This window comes from Corvus cornix, chromosome 5, assembly GCF_000738735.6.
Source record: "Corvus cornix cornix isolate S_Up_H32 chromosome 5, ASM73873v5, whole genome shotgun sequence".
Taxonomy (NCBI): domain Eukaryota; kingdom Metazoa; phylum Chordata; class Aves; order Passeriformes; family Corvidae; genus Corvus; species Corvus cornix.
In genome coordinates, this window is record NC_046335.1 from 58,020,535 (window position 1) to 58,040,740 (window position 20,206).

The window sequence follows — 20,206 nt, forward strand, 5'->3', positions numbered from 1 at the left end:
TAGCACTTGAGAACAAAAAAGGCAGTTGTTTATTAATGACAACAGAAACAAAAATGATAAAGCAAACAGATACTTCTTTAAATATAAATTTTCTAGTCATCTGCTGTTCTGCCAGCCTCCTCTTTTTTTTTAATTTAATTTTTTATTCAGTTACAAAAATCCATCGAGGGCTCAGCAAAACATGATACATAACATAAATTTGTCACCTATGACAACAGCAAACATCATGTAAAGAAAAAAACCTCAAAACATATTTACAAATCCATACTCTGTAGTCATTGAGAAATTCCTTAAGTTAACGAGTGGCAGATTATGCATGGACACTACATTCCCAGAGGCATTATCCAATCAGAGTCACTTAGCATAAAATCAAGCTGACAAACAGATTGTCTAAAAATAAGGCCAGTTTCACTCCTAATTTACGCATTTTGATGACCAGAATTTTTTGCTGTTCCTATGTTAATAAAAAAAAAAAAAAAAATAGCATAAGAGCACCTAATCTCACCCAAATGGGATATTCAGACCAAACGGCAAGTTTCATTCTTAGCAGGAGCTATCCAGAGCAGAAACTCATGAGAAAGGACAACAGGATACAGCCTTTTTTGCCATCTTGTCTACTGCTAATTTTAAATGCTTGTATAGAACCAAATCCCCACACCGTATCTGCAGTATGATCATAAATAGGCAATACTTCAAAAATGTAAGATATGATTACCCTGGACTATCACGCTGTTTCACACTTCAGAAAAAAACAAACAAAGCCCAAACACCTTCCTCTTCCTCTCCCTCCCCCTGTCTTCCTCCCTCTTCCCCTCCTTCCAAACCAAGGAAACAGAAGTTATACTCCAATGAATATCAGAACTGGCACCAACATCCATGCTAGTTGCCCTGATGTGCAACAGAGTTCATTTACAATAGTGAGTAACATTCTTATGCACTAGCCCCAAAGGTTTCAGCTTCTGCAAACAGTTTGTTTGGGAAAAAACCCCATTAGTGTGGCATGGGCAGCATCCAGAGGGTGCAGGAAAGTCCAACGCTCTACGTCGATCTCGGGAGTCATCAGTGCCTGTGGAATCTTGGTCTTCATCCACTGCAGATTCATTAGGATTTTCTATCTAATAAAAAACACACCCAGGTTTAATTAAAATCTTCCCTTCCAGTTAGTTGTAAGAAAGCACTAACAATTGCCTAGAAAAATCTGGGCTGCATTATCACACCCATTAGCTGAAGCAGACACTGTGATCTTTGTCCTAAAACCAAGTTTAATTTGCAGCAGAGGTCATTTTGCTGAACTACTTGACCTTTCACTCCCCAAGGATCCATTGGGTTTCAATATTCCATACCTACAATTATGGAAAGCCACAGTTCAGTACCTCAGCTGCACCCATTTTCTTGGTGGTTTAGGTTGTCTTTACTAAAGAAACTTAAAAACAAAAGGGTTATTACCCTTCTACCATTTAAAACAGGGGTGGAGCAACAGAGAAAAGGAAATTATTTTTCCAGTCAGCTGAAGGGAAGGAAGTTAGAGAGGAAGGCAAGTACAGATCCCAAAAATGTGAGAGTGAAGAAATGTCGTTTTCTGTTAGAAGCACGACATCTGCTGGCACCTGCTGTTAGAGCCACTGGGAATGAGTGTCTGGAATCCTGGGAAAAACCTGAGATAGTGTACAAGCAGCTGCCTGCTCCTGAGGAAAGCTCATGGCTCCTCAGTGCTTGCACAAAAACTAGGGATAAAATAAATCAAGAGCTTTTCTCTAAGTGTTCTAGAGAAAAGGGAGAAATGATATAATTAAGCCACAATCTCCAAACTAAAACTACGTTATAATTAACAGCAAGTGAAGTATCTTGGTGATTTGCAAAGTCATTAAGTGACTTTATGAAATGCACTTTCAGCAAGAACTAATGCACATCACAGACTCTACAGTTTTTAAACTGTCATTAACTGGAGCATGTGTGAATAGAGCAGATACATTATTATGGCTAAAATTAATGAGTGTGGTCCCACCAAGGAGGGAGCTGTGAAATCCAAGTAGCTCAGGCAATGCCACGTCTGCAGGCACAAACAAGGAGCTCTGAATCGTGGGGCATGTTTTGTATGGAATTAGCAATATGAACACTCTTCAGCACTGTAATTTTTGTCACTTTTATAATTTGGGCGTTTGTTTTGGCCAACTGCATCTCTGCTTACCGTTCATGCTGTAGACACCTTGAATGTTGGACACACCATATGAAACCTAGGGATTGTGACATTGAAGAATCTGTCCTTGTAGTAGAGGCAGTGGAAGGTGTAGTACCCCTCCATGTACCCAGAGGTTGTGGAAAACGTGGTACAGCTGGTGTACTCATAGACTTTCCCTGGGCCGATGACTGGGAACTCCCCTGTGGGTAAAATATTACATCACAATAGTAAGGACTGATGGAGAACTGCAATTCAGCAGTTGCTAAAGGACTTGCACTCCACAACAGACTCAGGCAGATCAGTTTGTATGCCAGTGGATGCATAAATTGATTCTCAGCAATTACTGATATTATAAAAAACTGGAGAGGGCTTAAGTAGCAGGATGTCCAGATACCCCTTACAAAACAACCTGTGTCCCTCTGCTTTGGCTTTCATCCCTTTTTCTCTGATTTTGATACAAACCACACAACCTGACAAACAGAATTTTAATAACAAGTACATTAAATACTCGCTCCAGTAATTTTTCACTTACCAACTACTCCAGGACCTTGGACTTCTTCCACATCACCCTTGGCATTTGTTATTCTCCAGTATCGACTGTCCAGCTGACAGGTCTTCTCAGGAAGAGCATCTTTGGACATTTCAATTCTAGAAGCCAGAGAACATACTTAATGCATTCCTTTCAAGAAATGCTGTAGTGCCCTTGGGATCACCAAGTGAACTGGGAAAAGAAAACACCCACTAAGGTAACCTCAGTAGCAGGATCCATCTCTATGCTTCACTGTCTGTTCTTTACCCTCTTCTAAATCACAAGAGCTGCTTGTAACTTCTTTCCCCCACCCACCACTGTATTTTAGCGATTACCAGCTTGACTGGTACTTCATGTAATGAATCATAACTTCAGGTAATGATTAGGATTATTTTATTAAAAAGTACAGCATGCTGTGCACATCCTGTTCATTTCAGAACATTTCCAAATGCTGTGCATAAATTTGCTGTGAACATTCCATAGGTCTATCCTGCATTCTAAGAATTAATTCAGTTATTTTTACCTGATTCTGTAAGTGAAGAAATAATGTGGTGGATGTACAGAACTGAGTTCAGGTAGAAAAGAGGTGGACACAGACACAGTAATATCTTCTGTGGTAGCAACACATTTTTTATCATGCACATACCTACGGAGAGGAGAGCATTATCTCTGCAAACAGCTTTGCACATTCGATACAGAAAACTAAACACACAAGGTAGTTATCAATAATTATTAATATTAATAAACACACTGTTTAAATAAGGCTGTGTCACTATGCTATTAAAAAAAAACCAACCTAAAAACTCTAGCAGCAAATTTATTTACAGATCCAAGAACTTGGTTCTGCAGCATCCCAGTTTAACAGAATTAAGGCTCTTGGTTGTATTTAGAAGAAATTTCAAGTGCATGAAGATTCAAACACCAGAACAAGTCCTGCTTATTTACATATTCAAGAGACTGGTTAGCTGAAACATTTGTTTTTTTAATAACTTTGAACAGTCCTGCAGCAAAAACACACTCATGGCCCAAAGAATAAACATCATGTTGTTTGCTAAACTTCAGATCACTTATAATGCAGAATTCCAGTCCCATAAATGCAGCTACAAGCTCTGAAGCTTCTGGTTAAAAAAACAAAGTTGCTTTAAGCATTCTGGTTTACATGTTTATTTTCAGTAGTTTCATGGGCTTTCTCCTCTCCCCACCACCAGCTTTTGTATCTGATGCCCAACACTACTTGGAAAGAGGTGAGCATGCTTAGAAGCAGCACCAAAACCTGGCACTGAGGTTACAAATCCCAGTCACAATACCTGAAAATCTGGTCTCTGATGATAGGATAACCTCCAGTTACAACCTCGTGTACATAGGATGTGAACCATTCCAAGTAAGATGTACCTAGATGCCAAGGAAGAAAAGCATTCCTAAGAATGGGGCAATTTACCACTAAGCACATTACAGTAGATATTTCAAGGAAGAAGTTTAAAGCTTGGATTATTTTTATAGCAAACTCTCAGGCTTACTGAGATGAGTCAGTCAATCTTCCAGTTCATTCTACCAATACGGATAATTTGGAGAAACCAATCAAGAACCAAAGAGTTAAGGGTGCATCCTCCAGAAATGACACAGCCAACAAAGAATCTCTTAGCTATGTATTTCACATCATAATCAGGGTCTTCAGTGGTGTGTCTCATCACTTGGATTCCATATGGAAAGCTTCTAAGGAACACTGCAGAATTTCCTCTCCTTGAAGAGAGGGATAAATCATAGACACACTCTGCACTCCTCTACAACCTCAGAAGAATAAGGCTGTTTGTCATTCTGGGATTTTTATACACTTGCAGCCATTGTCTGAGAACAGCTTTTCATACACCCACAGCCATTATTTTGGAACAGCTTGATTGCTAAGCACACACTCAAACTGTCACATTTAATTCTCAAAGAAGAGAGTTTCACATACCAGCTCTCTGCACAAGAATTTCTCAGCCATAAATCTTCCAAGCATTGCAATACAGAGTTCAATAGAAAAGTACAGAGTTCAACTGTTTGTCAATATTAGGGATTCAAAACTGGATTGAAGCTGAGCTAGCAAGAAATTACTATCCTTGCCTTCCCTGATGTGTAATCAAGTATTCCCACTCCTGTTAGATTAAGCGTACTTACCACTTCTTCCTTGGAGCACAAGCTCTGTGTGCTGTCCTTTGATCTTTTGGAATTCTAAGGGACTCCAAGTTTATTATCCTCCTTTGTACCATTAATCCACAAAATGCAAACCTTGTATAAAGTAGCTCTGAATGGAGGAAGTGGATCTATCTACCTGCCACCTTCAAAATGCCAAGTGAAATGCTGTGTATGGAACTTCCCCTCCACCCCACGCTAAGCCAAGATTAACCCTTCCAGTCAAGTGGAATACTTCTAAATATGTTGGATGATCCCACACTGACTATTTCATTTTGAGTATTTTATCTGAAGTGTTACCTGTAATGAACATAACAATAGCAGATGGTTTGCGAGCCATTTGGTCCTGAAAGAGAAAGAAGTTTAAGGATGTATTAGAAAGAGAGCACTGGACTTTCAGGGTTAAAATTCAAATAGCACAGGGAACACTTTCCCTGTATTCACCAAACCTGAAGTCTGGCTGCTTGACACATCACTGTAGTCCCAGTCAGATCCTCAGACATGTAAAACTCACACGCCTGTCCCCACGAGTGCTCCCATGGTAACTGAATTTACAGCTTCAACTTTCCACTAAGGCTCATGCACTACCAATCATCACAAAAGTACATTGGGGAACATAAACACATCTTCCTTACTGGACACTGGTAAAAGATCTCGTATTTATTCCGCCCCTCCACGCTCTCCAGAGCCATGTATTGACTGAGGCCAGTGTGGATGCAGAAGGTCAGGGGCAGGCACTGCTTGAGCCCCAGCCTCTGCTGGAAGCCTCCGGCCGCCGTGTCGATGTCCAGCAGGTCTTCGGAGCGGTAGTGGTTTGACAGGGCCATGCTTCCCATCAGACTTGGAACAACAAAAACAGGGAACATAAACAGGAGACACCACTCACAAGGCAAAGCTGGCTTTTAATCTTCTGGAAACTGCGTCTTTCAATGCTCTAGATGTATACTGGGCTTAGGTGAAATCCAAGTCAAATATCCATATGCTGAACTAGGTTATTAGTTCACATCGTCATCCTAGCTTTGTGTAAGCATCACACTCAGCAGTCAGAGGAGCACACAAACCTGAGTGTACACTCCACACTCCCAGCTTGGGAACAACAGGGAAAGGCAAATGAGATGTAAATTCCTGCAGGTGCTGAGTTTCCACTGGTGTTATGAAAGCAGTGACTCAGGTGCAAGCTGCCACATGTCAGCATGCTAAAAGCTGATCCCATCCTGGCCAACAGGTTCCATTCCTCCTTCTCCTTAGGAAGTCTTGCCTGGAATTAGCACGTTCTACAGAAGCAGTGCCAGCATCCCAACACAGAAACCTGAAGCATCTAACAAGGATGAGTCCCACATCGCTTCCATTTCTGATCTAACAACTTGCTGCACAAACTTCCACTGCCTACACCTGATCTTCCCAGTATTCATCCCCCACCACTGGGACCACACCTTCCCCTGGCAGCCTTTCTCCAGGCTGGAAGACTACCCCAGAGCCTTGTGTCTGCTCCTGCAGCCCTTCCATAGGCACACCATTACAGGAGAGGCTTCGTGGGAGTGAAACAGTAGGAAGAGAGGAAGCACACAACCTGCAGAGCACCATTTGAAATCTACAGAACTAGGGCACCTATCTTCTCTCTAAAAAATTTTAAAGTCTCTCCTGGAAAACAGAACTAGAAATCATCCTTATGGTTTCAGAAAACAATTTCCTATGTCCCTTCTGCACATAAAACACTCAAATTGGAGAAAGCTGCACCTTCTTTATGAGTGAAGGTTTTGGCAGAGCAATATGAGTGCATTCCTCCCTACAGACATTGCAAAGATTTGCTGTAGTTTTCCATCTTTTGCTAATGTTTGCAGCACTTCATCAGGTGCTTCAAACACCTAATTTTTCTACAGCTGAAAGACCAGAAACTTTGTTTGGTCATCGGCCTTCTAAGCTTAATGTAAAAGGGAGATTTTCACTGCTGAAACTGCATGAAATCATAAAATCTTCTACTGAGAAAACTTAAGCACAAGTGACAATTTGATTCTACCTTAAGATGACTAACTGACTTTAAGTCATTCCCTAACCATTTTAAAGAATAAAGGAATTATTGAAGAACGAAGCCTGAAGAGTGCAAGGGGCTAATTTACTTCTGTAATACAAAGCCAAACTTCAGGGGAGCAACTTGCAGTGCTATGATTAAAAGTCTAACAGCTGGAAGTTTGAGTTGCTGCAAAAAACTGACAAGGGTTCTCACTAGGAAAAAGGGAAGTGTAAGAGTAAATTGAGCAATTAGAAATCCATGTTGGGCTTCCAATTACTTCCAAGATTAGAAGACGGCCAATTCTGCAAGCGTCACTTAAGCGGTGACTCAGTCACAATACATTTAAATGCTTCATTTATCCTGTTCAGGGGACATTTCACCTTTTAATAAGTGAAGTGCTGAAAAAATACAAAAGGAATTAATACTCGGTAAGTAGTTTTCAGTCCTTACCCTGGAACAACCAACTTCTGCCCATTGTGGATACGGAATGAACACCGATAGTCATCGGGGAGTTTGCAGCGGATTTGTGCTTCCACAGCATCCAGATCTTCCTCCCTTGCACTCTCTGGAAAAGAAAGGATAGTTCAGGTATTTCAAACACAAGGCATGGAATCTGTAAATGCCCTCATCCAACGTGGACTCAAGTCAGTATTTGGTGGCTTTATTGTATGCTGGGTGGTACACAATGAGTGTCACATAAATTTGAAAGGAAAATTATGACACTGATTATTTAATACAGCACCAAGCTCAGTCTGGTGAAACCTTAACAGGCCTGAAAGCAGCAAATGTTTATAAAGTGAAATGAACCTTTTCCCCACAACACTGCCAGTAACAGTCCCAGTTATGGCTTCTAGGCAGCATTGATTTTAGTCTTTCATCACCCTAAGGGTAGCTTCTTTCAGTTTCCAGTTCGATAAGTGACACAAAAATGTTGGCTGCAGCCCGCATTCACTTGGAATCTGAACCAATAAATGGGCTGTAAAAGGGGGATTTTCAAATCAACAACAGAAAGGGGTGGAGAAGAACTATTCTTACATTTCCACATGTACTTCAGGGGGGTTCCAGCACCCTCACTTCCAGCAAAAATCAACTGGGTGGCCTCTGTGGTCTGTTCCAAACAATTTTTTTAATACCCTTTTCATACTCATTATCTGTTTCATTAACAGGACATAAATTAACAATTCATTGAAACAACATCCCTTACAAATGGTATGAAAAAGGCCTAAATTTTATCTAAAACCTGCCATCATTATGTAAGTGTGGAAATCGGCCATTTGAAATCTGTTTTTGTCTTTCTGTACATAAATAAAAGCTTCACATTCTACCTTCAAAAATACTTAACAAAAAGTAAGAACTCAGCACTATCCAAGCAAACCAAGAAAATGCAAGATTTAAATAGGAAAGAGATAATCTGTCTCTTAATATTGTCTCTTAAGAGATCATTTGGCTCTTAATTTCACAGATCAAGTTGAATTAGACATCATGGTCTAAAAGTCAACTTCATACAGAAAACTGAAATGCAGCTGAAAATGTAAAAGCTTTTTTGTCCCCTATACCAGAAATCCCCAAACTGATTGTAGCTGTGATTTATGACCTAGAACACTGGAAGTACTTCAGGCATTAAAATACAAACTGAAGCTGAAAACAGAATCTTAGTGGGGATTAAAAAAAAGGAAAAACTATTGTTCCACCACTGGACTACAGTAAGACCTACAGAAAAAAAATAAAACCCAGCAACTTCCTTTTTGTTTGGTTTCAGGTTAGAAGGTCTGCTTTCATGTGACACTGTTTTCATTAGGTCTTACGAAAACCTCACAAATAAAATCACACCAGCACGTCCTACAAGTAATGGAGCTGCTACACTAAAAAATAACAAACAATAGGTCATAGCAACCTAGAAGTGTGATAAAGACAGACTGGTCACTAGAAAAAAATATCATCTTGGTTTCAGAGAATCTATGGATCAGTAGGAACTGGGCAAGGACTCTGCCTGTGCTTCCAAGGGAGAGCACATCTACCTGACTTTCAGGACTCTGCTAATTAAGGCACACACCTTTCATGAAAGCAGCATGAGGCTTAATAACAGGCAGGGCTGGGTGAGCCAACCCACTCACAGGTGTGCCAGGGTACCTTTCAAAGAGCTGATCATGCGAGGACACCACTGCCCCAAGTATTTCTCCAGGTCATCCCAGGCTTTTTTCAGCGTGGCATAGTAGTGGATGTATCTTCCTAAATCAGCATAGGTGCTGGTGAAGATGGCTTTCCAGCTCTGATTCCGTCGGCTTTTCTCCTCCCTGAGGGGACACGAAGAAAATGCGTTCAAATGCCAGCTTCAACAGCCTTCTAAACCCGAGGAGTTGGTATTTGTTATTTGGCAGGAACAGGATGCATAACATTAACCCAGGAACACTCTGTGCCATGTGAAGCTACACAAACTCAATTAATTCCAGCATCTATTCAACAGCAAGTTGGAACAGAATTAGGAAACATTTGGGGTACTTAGGGGAAAATTTAGAAACAATACTCCTTTACACAGAGTGCCTTCTGAACAGAGCTCTGTCTAGCAGTGAATCTTAGAGCTGGTGAAAAGCTAATTCACATCCTTCATTACTCAGCTCTTCTTAGCTATGGAGAAGCTGAAAAAGTATCGGCTGGATAAGCAGACAGTGAGATGGACTGAACATCAGCTGAACAACATGTCTCAGAAATTCATCTTCACAGGAAAAAAGACTTAAAACAATCCCACTTACTCAGAAATGAGCCAGTATTTTTTGCAGTGTCTTTTCCACAGTGGATCATGGCTTGACAGCTGATTTAATCTTTGATTCAAATAGCAGCAACTATAAATATAAAATCATTACATTTGATTGCAGCAAAACAAACAGGGAGAAATGCTGTATCACACATCACACTATCATGAAATAAACACACAGTTTGAAAATGATTTAGCTGTCCTTTTAGAGTTGTGCTTACAATGGGTAAAACTCTTCATCACAGCTGTGTAAGTCATGAACTACTTTTCCACACACTTAGGAACTGGCAGCAATTAAGTACTTTTGTAAAGCAGGTCATGCTGTAGACCTACACCAAAGTAAACAGTGCCTGAAAGATTCCAGCATGACTCCACCAGTGGAAAGCATTCCAGTAGCACAGGCTAGCTATGATTTAAGTCCCTTTCTTACCTGGATGGTCAGGCTCTGCCTTATCTTTTCCACAGTAAGCTACAGAAACTATACAGTTTGAGTATATAAAACTTACTTTCTACTTTAAATTGTTTAAATAACAGACTCTGAAGGAAGTCTCCAAAAGGTACCATCAGTTTAGATGTGGCAACATCACTTTCTCTGGTAGCTCGTTCTAAAGTGACAAGTGTGTGTTTCAAAGGCTGTGATTAACACCTAAATACTCCACATGAGGGTACCAAACAAGGTGCCAGTTGCTGCTTTTTTGGGGCTTTACGCACTGTTTAAACTAGAATTGTGTTAGTATCTCAAAGTCAACCTCAACAAAGTGATTTCCCTGTACTCCCTGATACTACCCTTTCCATCCACACCCCCACGAACACATTCATTTCACACCTGGACATCTGGCTGTGCAAAAATTTCATGATATGGGGATTTTTTTATATTTTTGGGGGGTGGGGAACTGAAATATCCCAAAGTCAAAAAGCCCTTGCAGAAATCTATTGTATTGGTGTTTATCAATCAAGCCTGTAATTTCTGGAAGGGAGTAAGTCACCACAGCATCACAGGAACATGTGGCTTCAAACGTGATAAAAGTGCAATTAAAGCCATTCTCATTAATTACACAAACAATGGAAAAGTTGACACATGACCAAATATCTAAGGGCCACCGTAACAACTGTTACAGCTTTTGCTTAGGCTTAAACTCTTTTTTGCTGATATCCTAACAGAATTCTCCCTGATGTCCTGTCATTCTTGACTAATATTTATTAGGGGGAATAGAAAAACCCAAACCAAACTCCCCACATTTTTGGTAATACTCTGTTTTCTTACACTTATTCCTCCCTCTTTGATTAAACACTGTGATTTCAATCATTGCCAAACCTTGCACTTGTCTGATGAGGTTTTACCTAAAACCACATTTTCATCTTTACTGGATGACTCACAACCCTTCAGCCACCGAGCCCAAGAAGCACCTGCCACTTTCATTCACGTTTTTCTCCTTGAAAAGTCACCGTATTTCATTTCGTTTGCTTTTCCTCCAACGGTGGAGTACATCTACTAGCAACAAGACCACCCTTTGTTTGCCCGTAGAAACACAAGTTTCGGGGAAATACTGGTCTTACAAATCTAGATACTGCTTCATTTAGGTACAAACAAAGCCAGCATATAATGGGGGGAAGAGAAAAACAGATTCATTGAATGGTTTGGGTTGGAAGGGACCTTAAAGATCAACCAGTTCTCCTGCCATAGGCGGGCACACCTTCCGCTAGACCGGGTTGCTCCAAACCCCGTCCAACCTGGCCTTGGATACTTCCAGGCGTGGGGCAGCCACAGCTTCTCTGGGAAACCTGCGCCAAGGCCTCACCACCCTCTCAGTAAAAAGGAACATTTCATTCAGTTAGAAAAATGAAGGTAAAAGAGGGGAAAGCCCGCTGCTGCTGGAAGGGAAGGGTGCTCAGGCCGTGTCCTCCATACAGCGGCTCCTCCGCAAGCAGCCAAACCCTTTCCCCGCATACCCGGGGAGCGCTCCGCCCGCCGCGCCCGTGTCATCCCCCGGGCCGCCCGTACCTCACCAGATCCCGGTAGTCGAGGAAGCTGAGGATGAGCAGCAGCGGGTCGGTGGGGAGCTGCTCCAGGCTGAGGGGTGAGGAAAGCTCCGCGTCCGGGGGCGCCGCCATCTTGCGAGACGTCCCCGGGACGCGCCGCCCATCGCACCTCCCTCCGCCCCGCCGGGGCAGCGCCTCCCGCGGGCGGCGGCGCCGCGGCGTCCCCGGTACTCCGAGATCTGCCCTCGGAGCTCCCAAATCTGCCCTCGGAGCTCCCAAATCTGCCCTCAGAACTCCCAAATCTGCCCTCAGAACTCCCAAATCTGCCCTCAGAGCTCGAAACTCAGCCTTCAGAATTCAGAACTCCCAAGTCAGCCCTCAGAATTCAGCCCTAGGAACTCCAAAATCAGCCCTCGGAACTCGAAATCAGCCTTCAGAACTCAGAACTTCCAAATCAGCCCTCTGAACTCAGCCCTTGGTCTCCTGAAAATCGATTTATGTGCCAAGGGCTTTTGGTCAGGGAATGGTCTGCTTTTCACAGTATCAGCTTCTTAGTGATTTAAATGGACAACAATAAGTGGGCAAAACTGAGGCCTTGAGGGGAAGAGGTGGTTTGGGGAATTGGTAGTGAGAAAAAAGCTGAGGTCCAGAAAATGTGTGTTGTTATTATACTCAAATCTCAGCCCTCGGAATTCAGCCCTCAGAACTCGGCCCTTGGTCTCTTGAAATTCAGCTTATGTGCTAAGGGGTTTTGTTCAGGGAGTGGTCTATTTTTCACCAGATGGGCTTTTTAGTGCTGTAAATGGGCAGTAATAAGTGGGCAGAACTGAGGCAACTTGGGGAATTGGTAGTGAGAAGGAAGCTGAGGTTCAGATAATTTGTATTGTAGCTATACTTAGCCCTCAGAACTCAGCCCTCGGTCTCTTGAAATTCAACTAATGTGCTAAGGGTTTTTGTTCAGGGAATTTTTACTTTTCACAAGATCAGCTTGTTAATGCTCTAAAAAGGACAATAATAACGGGGCAAAAGTGAGACTCTGAGAAGAGGAGGCAGCTTGGGGACCTGGGAGTACAAAAAGCTGAGGTCCAGGAAATTTATATTATTATATTCAGCCCTCAGAACTTGACCCTCAGAACTTAGCCCTCAGTCTCCTGAAATTCAACTTACGTGCTAAGATTTTTGGTCAGGGAATGGTCTACTTTCCACAAGATCAGCTTCGTAGTGCTCTAGATAGACAGCAATAAGTGGGCAAAACTGAGAATGGGAAAATAAACTTACTGAGTTGAATATAATAAAAACAAATGTGTTGCATCTTCAGGATCAGGTTTTATAGGAAAAAACCATGCAATGTGTGACAGCTGCACAGAAAAATAGACGCTACTCTTTTTATGCCCCTCATTTTCAGTGAGTTAAATATTCTTATATGAAAGAGGGAATTATTTCTTCTGCGTGATTTTACACCTTTTCTTTTCTGTCTTGTTTTTTGGGTAACAGTAGGATTTTAATGCATCAATTCATTGTTGTAGCAACACTGCTCAAATAAGAACTGGAAAAAGGAACAAGGAGGTGGTTTTATGACTGCACTATTGCTAGCTGTTGGGGAGATTTTTGTCCTGTATAATTTCTGTAATTGTAAAGCTCCCCGTAGAGAAGAAAACGCAATAGCAAAAGTATATTTTAAATGCTAATAAAATGATATTACTTGTGTTTCTCCTTGGGTTTGTAGCCCATGAAAATCTAGTAATGCAGAGCCAAGAGAAGGTCCATAATTCTTTATTTCTGTCAAGTTTTGCCAAAAGCCTGGATAGTTTTGCTTCTAGCACTTGCATAGATCCAAGGTGTTACTTGAGGGCTTAGGCAGTGGTGAAGATGGAGGTGGAGGAGCTATTGGAGTTAGTTATAAAAATTGATTATCACCCCTGGTCAGGCTAGAGGCTCCTCCAGTGCAGAAATGGCTGGCATTTTACTTTCCTAATGGATATCCTAACAATTATGAAAAAAGCATAGTAAAACAGAAATATCTCTTCCTGAGACTGAAGGAAAAAACCAAAAACAACAAAAGAAAAAGCAATCAACCAAACGAAACCCACAGAACCTAAACCAAACATAAACCCACATAAAATTGTAGTATTTCAGTGTTTTACCCACAGCAGCCTTCGCATTCTCCATCAAATAACTGACAGCTACAGAAACTATGACACCAGTAAGTCATCATGGAATTTTTCCAGCTCGGCCTAGACATAAAGGTTCTTTTCCACTTTAATAATGGAGCCTAATTTTTCTTCCATTATCACCAGTCATGGAGCCCAAATGGCCAAATAGATCAGAGGTACTCGTCAGGCTGAAAATTTCTCAGATTGCTCAGTGCATGCCATGTTTAATCTGTGAGAGATGATGAGGCTTTTAGCATCCTTCATTTATTTTTACTTCTTGAAAATCTAATGAAACGACACACCGGGGATCTTCACCACCGGGTGCTGAGTCTCTGGATACTCGACTAATGTGCTAAGGTTTTTGGGAATGGTCTGCTGTTCACAAGATCAGCTTCTTAGTGCTCTAAATGGACATTAATACATGGGCAAAACTGAGGCTTCGAGGGGAGGAGGCAGCTTGGGGAATTGGTAGCAAGAAAGAAGCTGAAGTCCAGAAAATTTGTGTTGTTATTATACTGTTCTTATAGGGTTTGTTCTTTGCTGTAGCAAAGATGCAATAAGGTCAGGGCTTCACAGGAATAACCAGGCAGTGACCTTGGCTTGGAAATCTGATCATGTAAAATTAGCCAGAACACAAGGAGTGACTGTAATAAAGAACACGGAAGGGGCAGGGTAAGAAAATTAAAAATGGGAGCTGTATGATCCTGCAGTGACTCCAGTGAATCACACAAACATAAAGACAGTTCAGCAGTCCTTTGAACGGTGGGGGATTTACATATGAACTGTTAACAAATGGCATCTTTAGGCTTCACAAGAGCGAATCTCAGATGAGATGTGAGAGATGACAGGGAGGGATCAGAGCCAGAACTCCAGGGAAATGTCTACGTGAATAAACTAAGTATTGCATGGCAGCTTGTTGGACATTTTAGTAACAAATGGGATCTCTGACAGAGCACAGCTTCGAGCTGCCTGCTGACACAAGGAAACAACAGCTGAAAAAATCCCAGCCTTGTTAGGGCCACATAGACCCAGGATAAACCAACGCTGCCTCTCCCTAATTTCACACAGTGGTAAACTAGCCTTGGCAGCTCCACAGTCAAATGAAGTCCAAGGAATCTCCAAGAATCAACCAACGGACTTCATCTGGTGCTTACAAAGCAACTGGAGCCTGCTCCCAGCTTTCATCCTTCTGGGCCATCTCCCACGTGGATGCTTTTGCCTGCATCGGTTGCCTGAGGTTATCAAAAGGCCATGTCCGGTCCTCCCCGCTCTGAATCAAGGTGCTCTGTGGCTTCAGGCTTGTCTTTGGTTATTAGCAAATCTTTTTGCCTCAGATTCTTAGTTCCAAAACAGGCCTGAAATATTTATGTATGTCTGGAGAGTTTGGAATCCCACTTGGAGCGCAATGTTGATAGACTGGGCTTTTTTCCTCAGATCAAAGATTCCGTGTTGACACAAACTGGCATAGCCAAGTTTTATTCTTCCACAGCATTGCTTAGCTCCAAGTTGGTTTTCTATTCATATCATCCTCTCACATAAATCAAATAGAAGATGCTACTACAAATGAAAACATTCACCTGGGAAAGTATAAAAAATAAAGTTTGTTTACTTTAGAGAGCATGGATGGCATAGAAAGGCATGATTCTTGCCTCAGGAGTATTTCTAATTTCACACACTTCCAGCGTTTTCACTGTGTGTGATTCCCAATGTCATGAGATGTTTCATGGCCTAAGGGATGTGTGGAAGACTCTGCTGAAAGAGGCTGGAGGAATATTTCATGATCCCATGGAAAGTGCTGAGACCCTGCTTGCTTTGTGTGGGAGCTCAGGAGGTCTTCCTTTGCCTGAGGAACATAGAGAATAATGAGGCACCCCTGGACAAAACTCCTGCTATTGAGTCTTTCCTGACCTGAAAATACCCCACGTGTATGACCCAGATAGCAGCTCACTTTTCAACTCCACACACTGTCCTTAGGTCATTAGCTGAGATTGTTAACGAGGCGGGCAGTCAGTCACGGCTGCAGTGGTGGGGTTTTTTTGGCTCCCAACTCCTCGAGCCAGAGCACGTTCATCAGAGCGTGGCAACAACAAATGACCGAAGTGCTGAGCTGGATTTGGAGAGGCAGCACACAGATAAAAGCCTCCAGAAGCCCTTTGCAATTCCCTTAGTCATCCATTCCCACTGAAAGCTTCTCTTTGGGACTTTCCAGGAGGCCTGGTGTGACCTTTGGTCATCCTTTTGGTCAGAGCTCTTATCTGTGTAGTGCAGACCCGGCCTCTTTCTGCTTGCACTCCTCCAAAGCAGTTTTGACTGGATAAACAAGCCATTATTTGCTGATGCACGTTTCCTTATCAGCTGGACAGCACGCTTCTCGTGCATGTTGGGTCACACTCGCTGCTGGGCCAGCTCCAAGAATTCCAGGGTGGCTGCATCACGGCTCGTTTGGCGCTTGCTCACAGCCATGGACTGCAAAAAATCACAGCCACATTGTGATGGAGCCTTATCTTAGAGCCCACCAAGAGTTTCCCGGCGTTGCAAAGCATCTTTAGGTTGATGATTGCAGGTCTTGGGTCTTTTTCATGAGATAGCAACATGGTAAGCACCAGTTCGGGGAGCTGTCACCATGCCAGACTGAAGACTACCTGCCTTACTGAAGGAGAATTTCACTTTATTGGGATTGTTTCTTTAAAATACAAGTAAATAAGTAAAGCATTTCTGTATCTCAAAACCAGCTCACAGCTGTTATGAAATACATTGGTGAAGTTGCCTGAGACAAGATGCAAGACGCATCTGAGGAGGGGAGAAAACCAAAACCCTAGGAATTTTTACCAACCAACCCAAGAAGTTGCAGACCTGAAGAGGAAACATCTCAGGAATCACATGAAATGTAGCTGGTACAGAGCTACTGGACTACAGAAGGAGTTATTTCTTTTGGGTCATGGCTTTCAAAAGTTATTTCTCTCTCAACACTGCAAAGCAACAGCTTTCCATCACCCTAGTTGCTCCTGTTGCAACATTCCTTGTTGCCTCTCCTCCAGTTCCAGCACCTCCACAGGAATCAACCTTCTTGCAGCCCGTTCCCCCTTGGTTACAGGTTTTTCTGCCTTATGCCCATCTGTAAATGTAACCAGAATATGCCAGATACAGAGCAGAGGTGATCACAGAGCACTTAGTGAAAAGTGCACTCAATATTTTCATTAAAAAAAGAAAAATCTCTTCCCTGAAAATCTTTAAAAAATCGAAATTTGTCATGCATGGCTTGCTCTGGGGCAGGGCTTGTGGCTTAAAATGGGAGCAAGAAATACAATAACACATTAATTAATGCTTGCAAGGCACTTGAAAATGGCACGTGATGTATGCTCCTGCAAACCACATTGATTAATTACCATCAGAGATCTGCTGGTGTGTTAGGAACCTTTCCGAGATGTGCCTTCTCATTAGCCTGGTACAAAGCAACCCTCAGCAGGAGGGAACAAGTTGCTTCAAACACGGTTCAACTTTCTGCCAGTTTAATCTTCATCATCTCACTGACAGACTTCTGAATCTTAATTTAATTATAGTGCCTTAAATGTTTTGCAATATGGTATCCCAATCTCTCTGTTCTGTGTCTTTTCATGTTTTTTTTAGTTGTCGTGGGACAGTGGAATAGATAATTTTTTCCAGTGTCCATTAAAATTCCCTTTGCCTGCAGTGCAGTATGTGCTCCATAAAAGAGATGAACCTGCTGCAAGTGAAATAAGCTGATGCTGCACTGTCTTTTTAGAGCAACAAAAATCTTTATAGATTATTTTCCCGAGTGCCATGAATCTCCTTCAAAGCCTTAAGTCACTGATACCAATTAATAAACGTAATAGTCTCATTTTCAATTCACATTCAGGCCGTACAGAGCGTGTGCTCTGGCAGATGCTTGAAAGCTTTGCCTTTCAGAGATAAAATGTTACCTTGTGTGTGATGGGGGTGCCAAAGGGGGGGTGATTCAGGAGCAGAAAGACCTGTTAAAGTGCAGCACCTGAGGCCTCCTTGTTTTCTGAATTTACAGTCTCAGGCTGGCAGTCGTATAAATGAGTGATGCTCTCTGATGTTCTCTTCCAAGCAGGCAACGAAATTGGCAGGGAGTCTTGGGTTTTGTGCTGATGTGTCCAGAATTCAAATAATTTCATTCTCGGCTATAATGACAATTGGAGGCAGAGTATTACCTTGAGAAAAGAGAAGGGAGAGACGGCTTCTGGATCCTGTATTGAATTAACAACCGATTCCCATTTACTCTCTCCACTGAAAACTCTATTATGCAGGGCTCTTATTGCCCTTATTCAAGGGCAGGGAATTAAAAAAGTGATATCGATGGTAATGCTCTCATCTTCCTGCCATGACACTGAATAATGGGGACAAAGAAGGGGAGTCTTGACGGATGATACGCCTTTTAAAATACTGCTGATAGTGAAAACACGGAAAGGACGACACATTTGAGTATCAGTGATGAAGTCATATTCAGATTTTTGTGCTTTTTGCTTAGGACTTTAAATCAGCTTTGCTTTCATTTCTGCGGTTGTTTTTGGAACATTTTATTTTCTTGTTGTTCCAGGAGAGCATCCTTACTGGGAGGAACATAACTGAGATGAGGTAAAGTGTTGCTTACGCTAATTCCAAGAGAAATCTGCTCTCTCTCCTCCTGGACTCGGAGAGCAAGCGTTGGGGATCTGTCAGGGAAAAGTCCAGCAACAGACTGGTATAATTGTTTGGGTAGAGCAATACTGCTGCTCAAGTGGAGGCTCTTCTGGCACTTTCCAGTTCAGCTTAAGCTCTTCCTGAAGTTACACAGACTGAATAAAACTGGTGGTCTTATAAAAAAAATGATCCCCACTGTGGACCCTCCTTTTACAAGTAGGTCTAAAAATATATTGCCCTGTGTAAACTAGACCTTACACAAAATAATGAGTGCGTTTGCATTAGGAAGTTTTATGGAATAAGTGAGAACATCTCCATTCTATAGGTGGGTAAATGAAAAGCAAAATATTGAGCTGCCTTGCCAAAAGTCACTTTCTGAGGTGAGAACAAAACACAAGTCTTGGTCTACTTAGTGCAAAACTACAAGGTCTCCCTGAGCTATTGACACTCTTCCCTGATCTCGGCCCAGTTGTGAATGATGCCCCCTGCATTAAATTTACAGTCAAAGTTTTCTGTGTGGTGGAATCATGAAAATCAGCCCTGTTACTGCTCACACTGTGTGTACGTGTGACACAACCTGAAGGACCATTTTTCACCTCCACCCTAGCTCAGCGTCCTGGGCACACCCACCAAGCTGTGTAAATGAACTCATTAAATATTTTAGGCTTTGTTTCTAGCTGGACCGAATATTTGCAAGGAGCCACTGTGAATGAAGAGAGCTGATAGCTGTGTTTCCCTTGTGCCTCTGCTGGCAGGAGTTTAGGCTAATAATTGTAATGATAACCAGCTGCCTGTGGCCTCCAGAGGTCAGCATATCACTGGAAAACAGCTAAATATCATCACCCTCAAACTATGCTTTCCAAGCATGGTCTTGTTAAGTGTAGTTTCCAGTTTCACTGGTAACAAGATTTAAAGGCTTTGTCCCCAGCTCTACTTGTGACAACAAAAGCAAGAAAAGAGCTCTCAGAATATCCATTGTAAAATGCAGAACATTGTCACTGATCAGTGGATGGGACATCCCCTGGGTGACAAGTTTATTGAGAGTAGTCAAGTAGATATGCATAGGTTTTGATGCTATTCCTGATGTGTCAGTAGTGATGGAGCGAATGGACCTGCCAAGCACCTTCTGCGTGGGTGCCAGACTTGCTCAGTTGTGGGAAAAGCTTTTAATGCCTTTCAACACAACTTGTGGTTCTAGTCCCACTCTCGGAAAGAATAATGTAGAACCAGAGATGAGAAATAAGAGTTTATCAGAGGCATGAAATAGCTTTCAGGAAAGAAGAAACTTAGACTATTCACCTCAGGAAAAATAAGTTGGAGAGAATGTGATATATTAGAATGGTTTGGTTTGGAAGGGACCTTAAAGATGACTGAAATGAATTATTTCTAAATACATTTATTGGCTCTCCTGATATTATCCTGGATTCCATAATCCAGAGCAAAATCAGGATGAGCTACCTTTCTAAAAGACACAAGTCTTACACGATTCCCAAGATCAGACAGACTCAATCTATTGCAAAACACCCAGAACCAGCCTCAAAACATTCTTATAAACACCAAGGAGCCTTAGTGTCACACAACACTAATTTGTCCTACAGCACAATCTAATTTCTTAGCGTGAAGAGCACAGGATTTACTGAGCCCTCAGTGTTCTCACATTTGTGCTTTGAAACAACCTGAAGTGGATCCAGGTGTAGACAAAAAAAGTAAAATTAATAATACAAAAAACCCAGCACAACTCAAAAAAAAAGAGAAAGAACAACAG

General features: G+C 42.0%; 1 protein-coding gene across 1 annotated transcript; it reads right to left on the bottom strand.

Moving 5' to 3' along the window:
* FBXO3 (F-box protein 3) lies at positions 1 to 11,790 on the bottom strand. The gene is made up of 11 exons (XM_039552782.1): positions 11,646 to 11,790; positions 9,642 to 9,731; positions 9,022 to 9,185; positions 7,342 to 7,456; positions 5,516 to 5,720; positions 5,181 to 5,226; positions 4,016 to 4,100; positions 3,232 to 3,354; positions 2,712 to 2,827; positions 2,189 to 2,379; positions 1 to 1,115 (listed from the first exon to the last, which is right to left on the bottom strand). The coding sequence occupies exons 1-10, from the start codon at positions 11,753 to 11,755 to the stop codon at positions 2,192 to 2,194; spliced, it is 1,242 nt and encodes a 413-aa protein (XP_039408716.1). The 5' UTR covers positions 11,756 to 11,790; the 3' UTR covers positions 1 to 1,115; positions 2,189 to 2,191.
* Positions 11,791 to 20,206: the final 8,416 nt, after the last annotated feature.

Coding starts and splice junctions, on each gene's coding strand:
- FBXO3 (XM_039552782.1), bottom strand. CDS start 11,755: ATGGCGGCGCCCCCGGACGCGGAGCTTTCCTCACCCCTCAGCCTGGAG. Junction 7,457..9,021: donor CATGATCAGCTCTTTGAAAG/GTACCCTGGCAC, acceptor TTTCTTTTCCAG/AGAGTGCAAGGGAGGAAGAT. Junction 2,380..2,711: donor CCAAGGTCCTGGAGTAGTTG/GTAAGTGAAAAA, acceptor TTTTACCCACAG/GGGAGTTCCCAGTCATCGGC.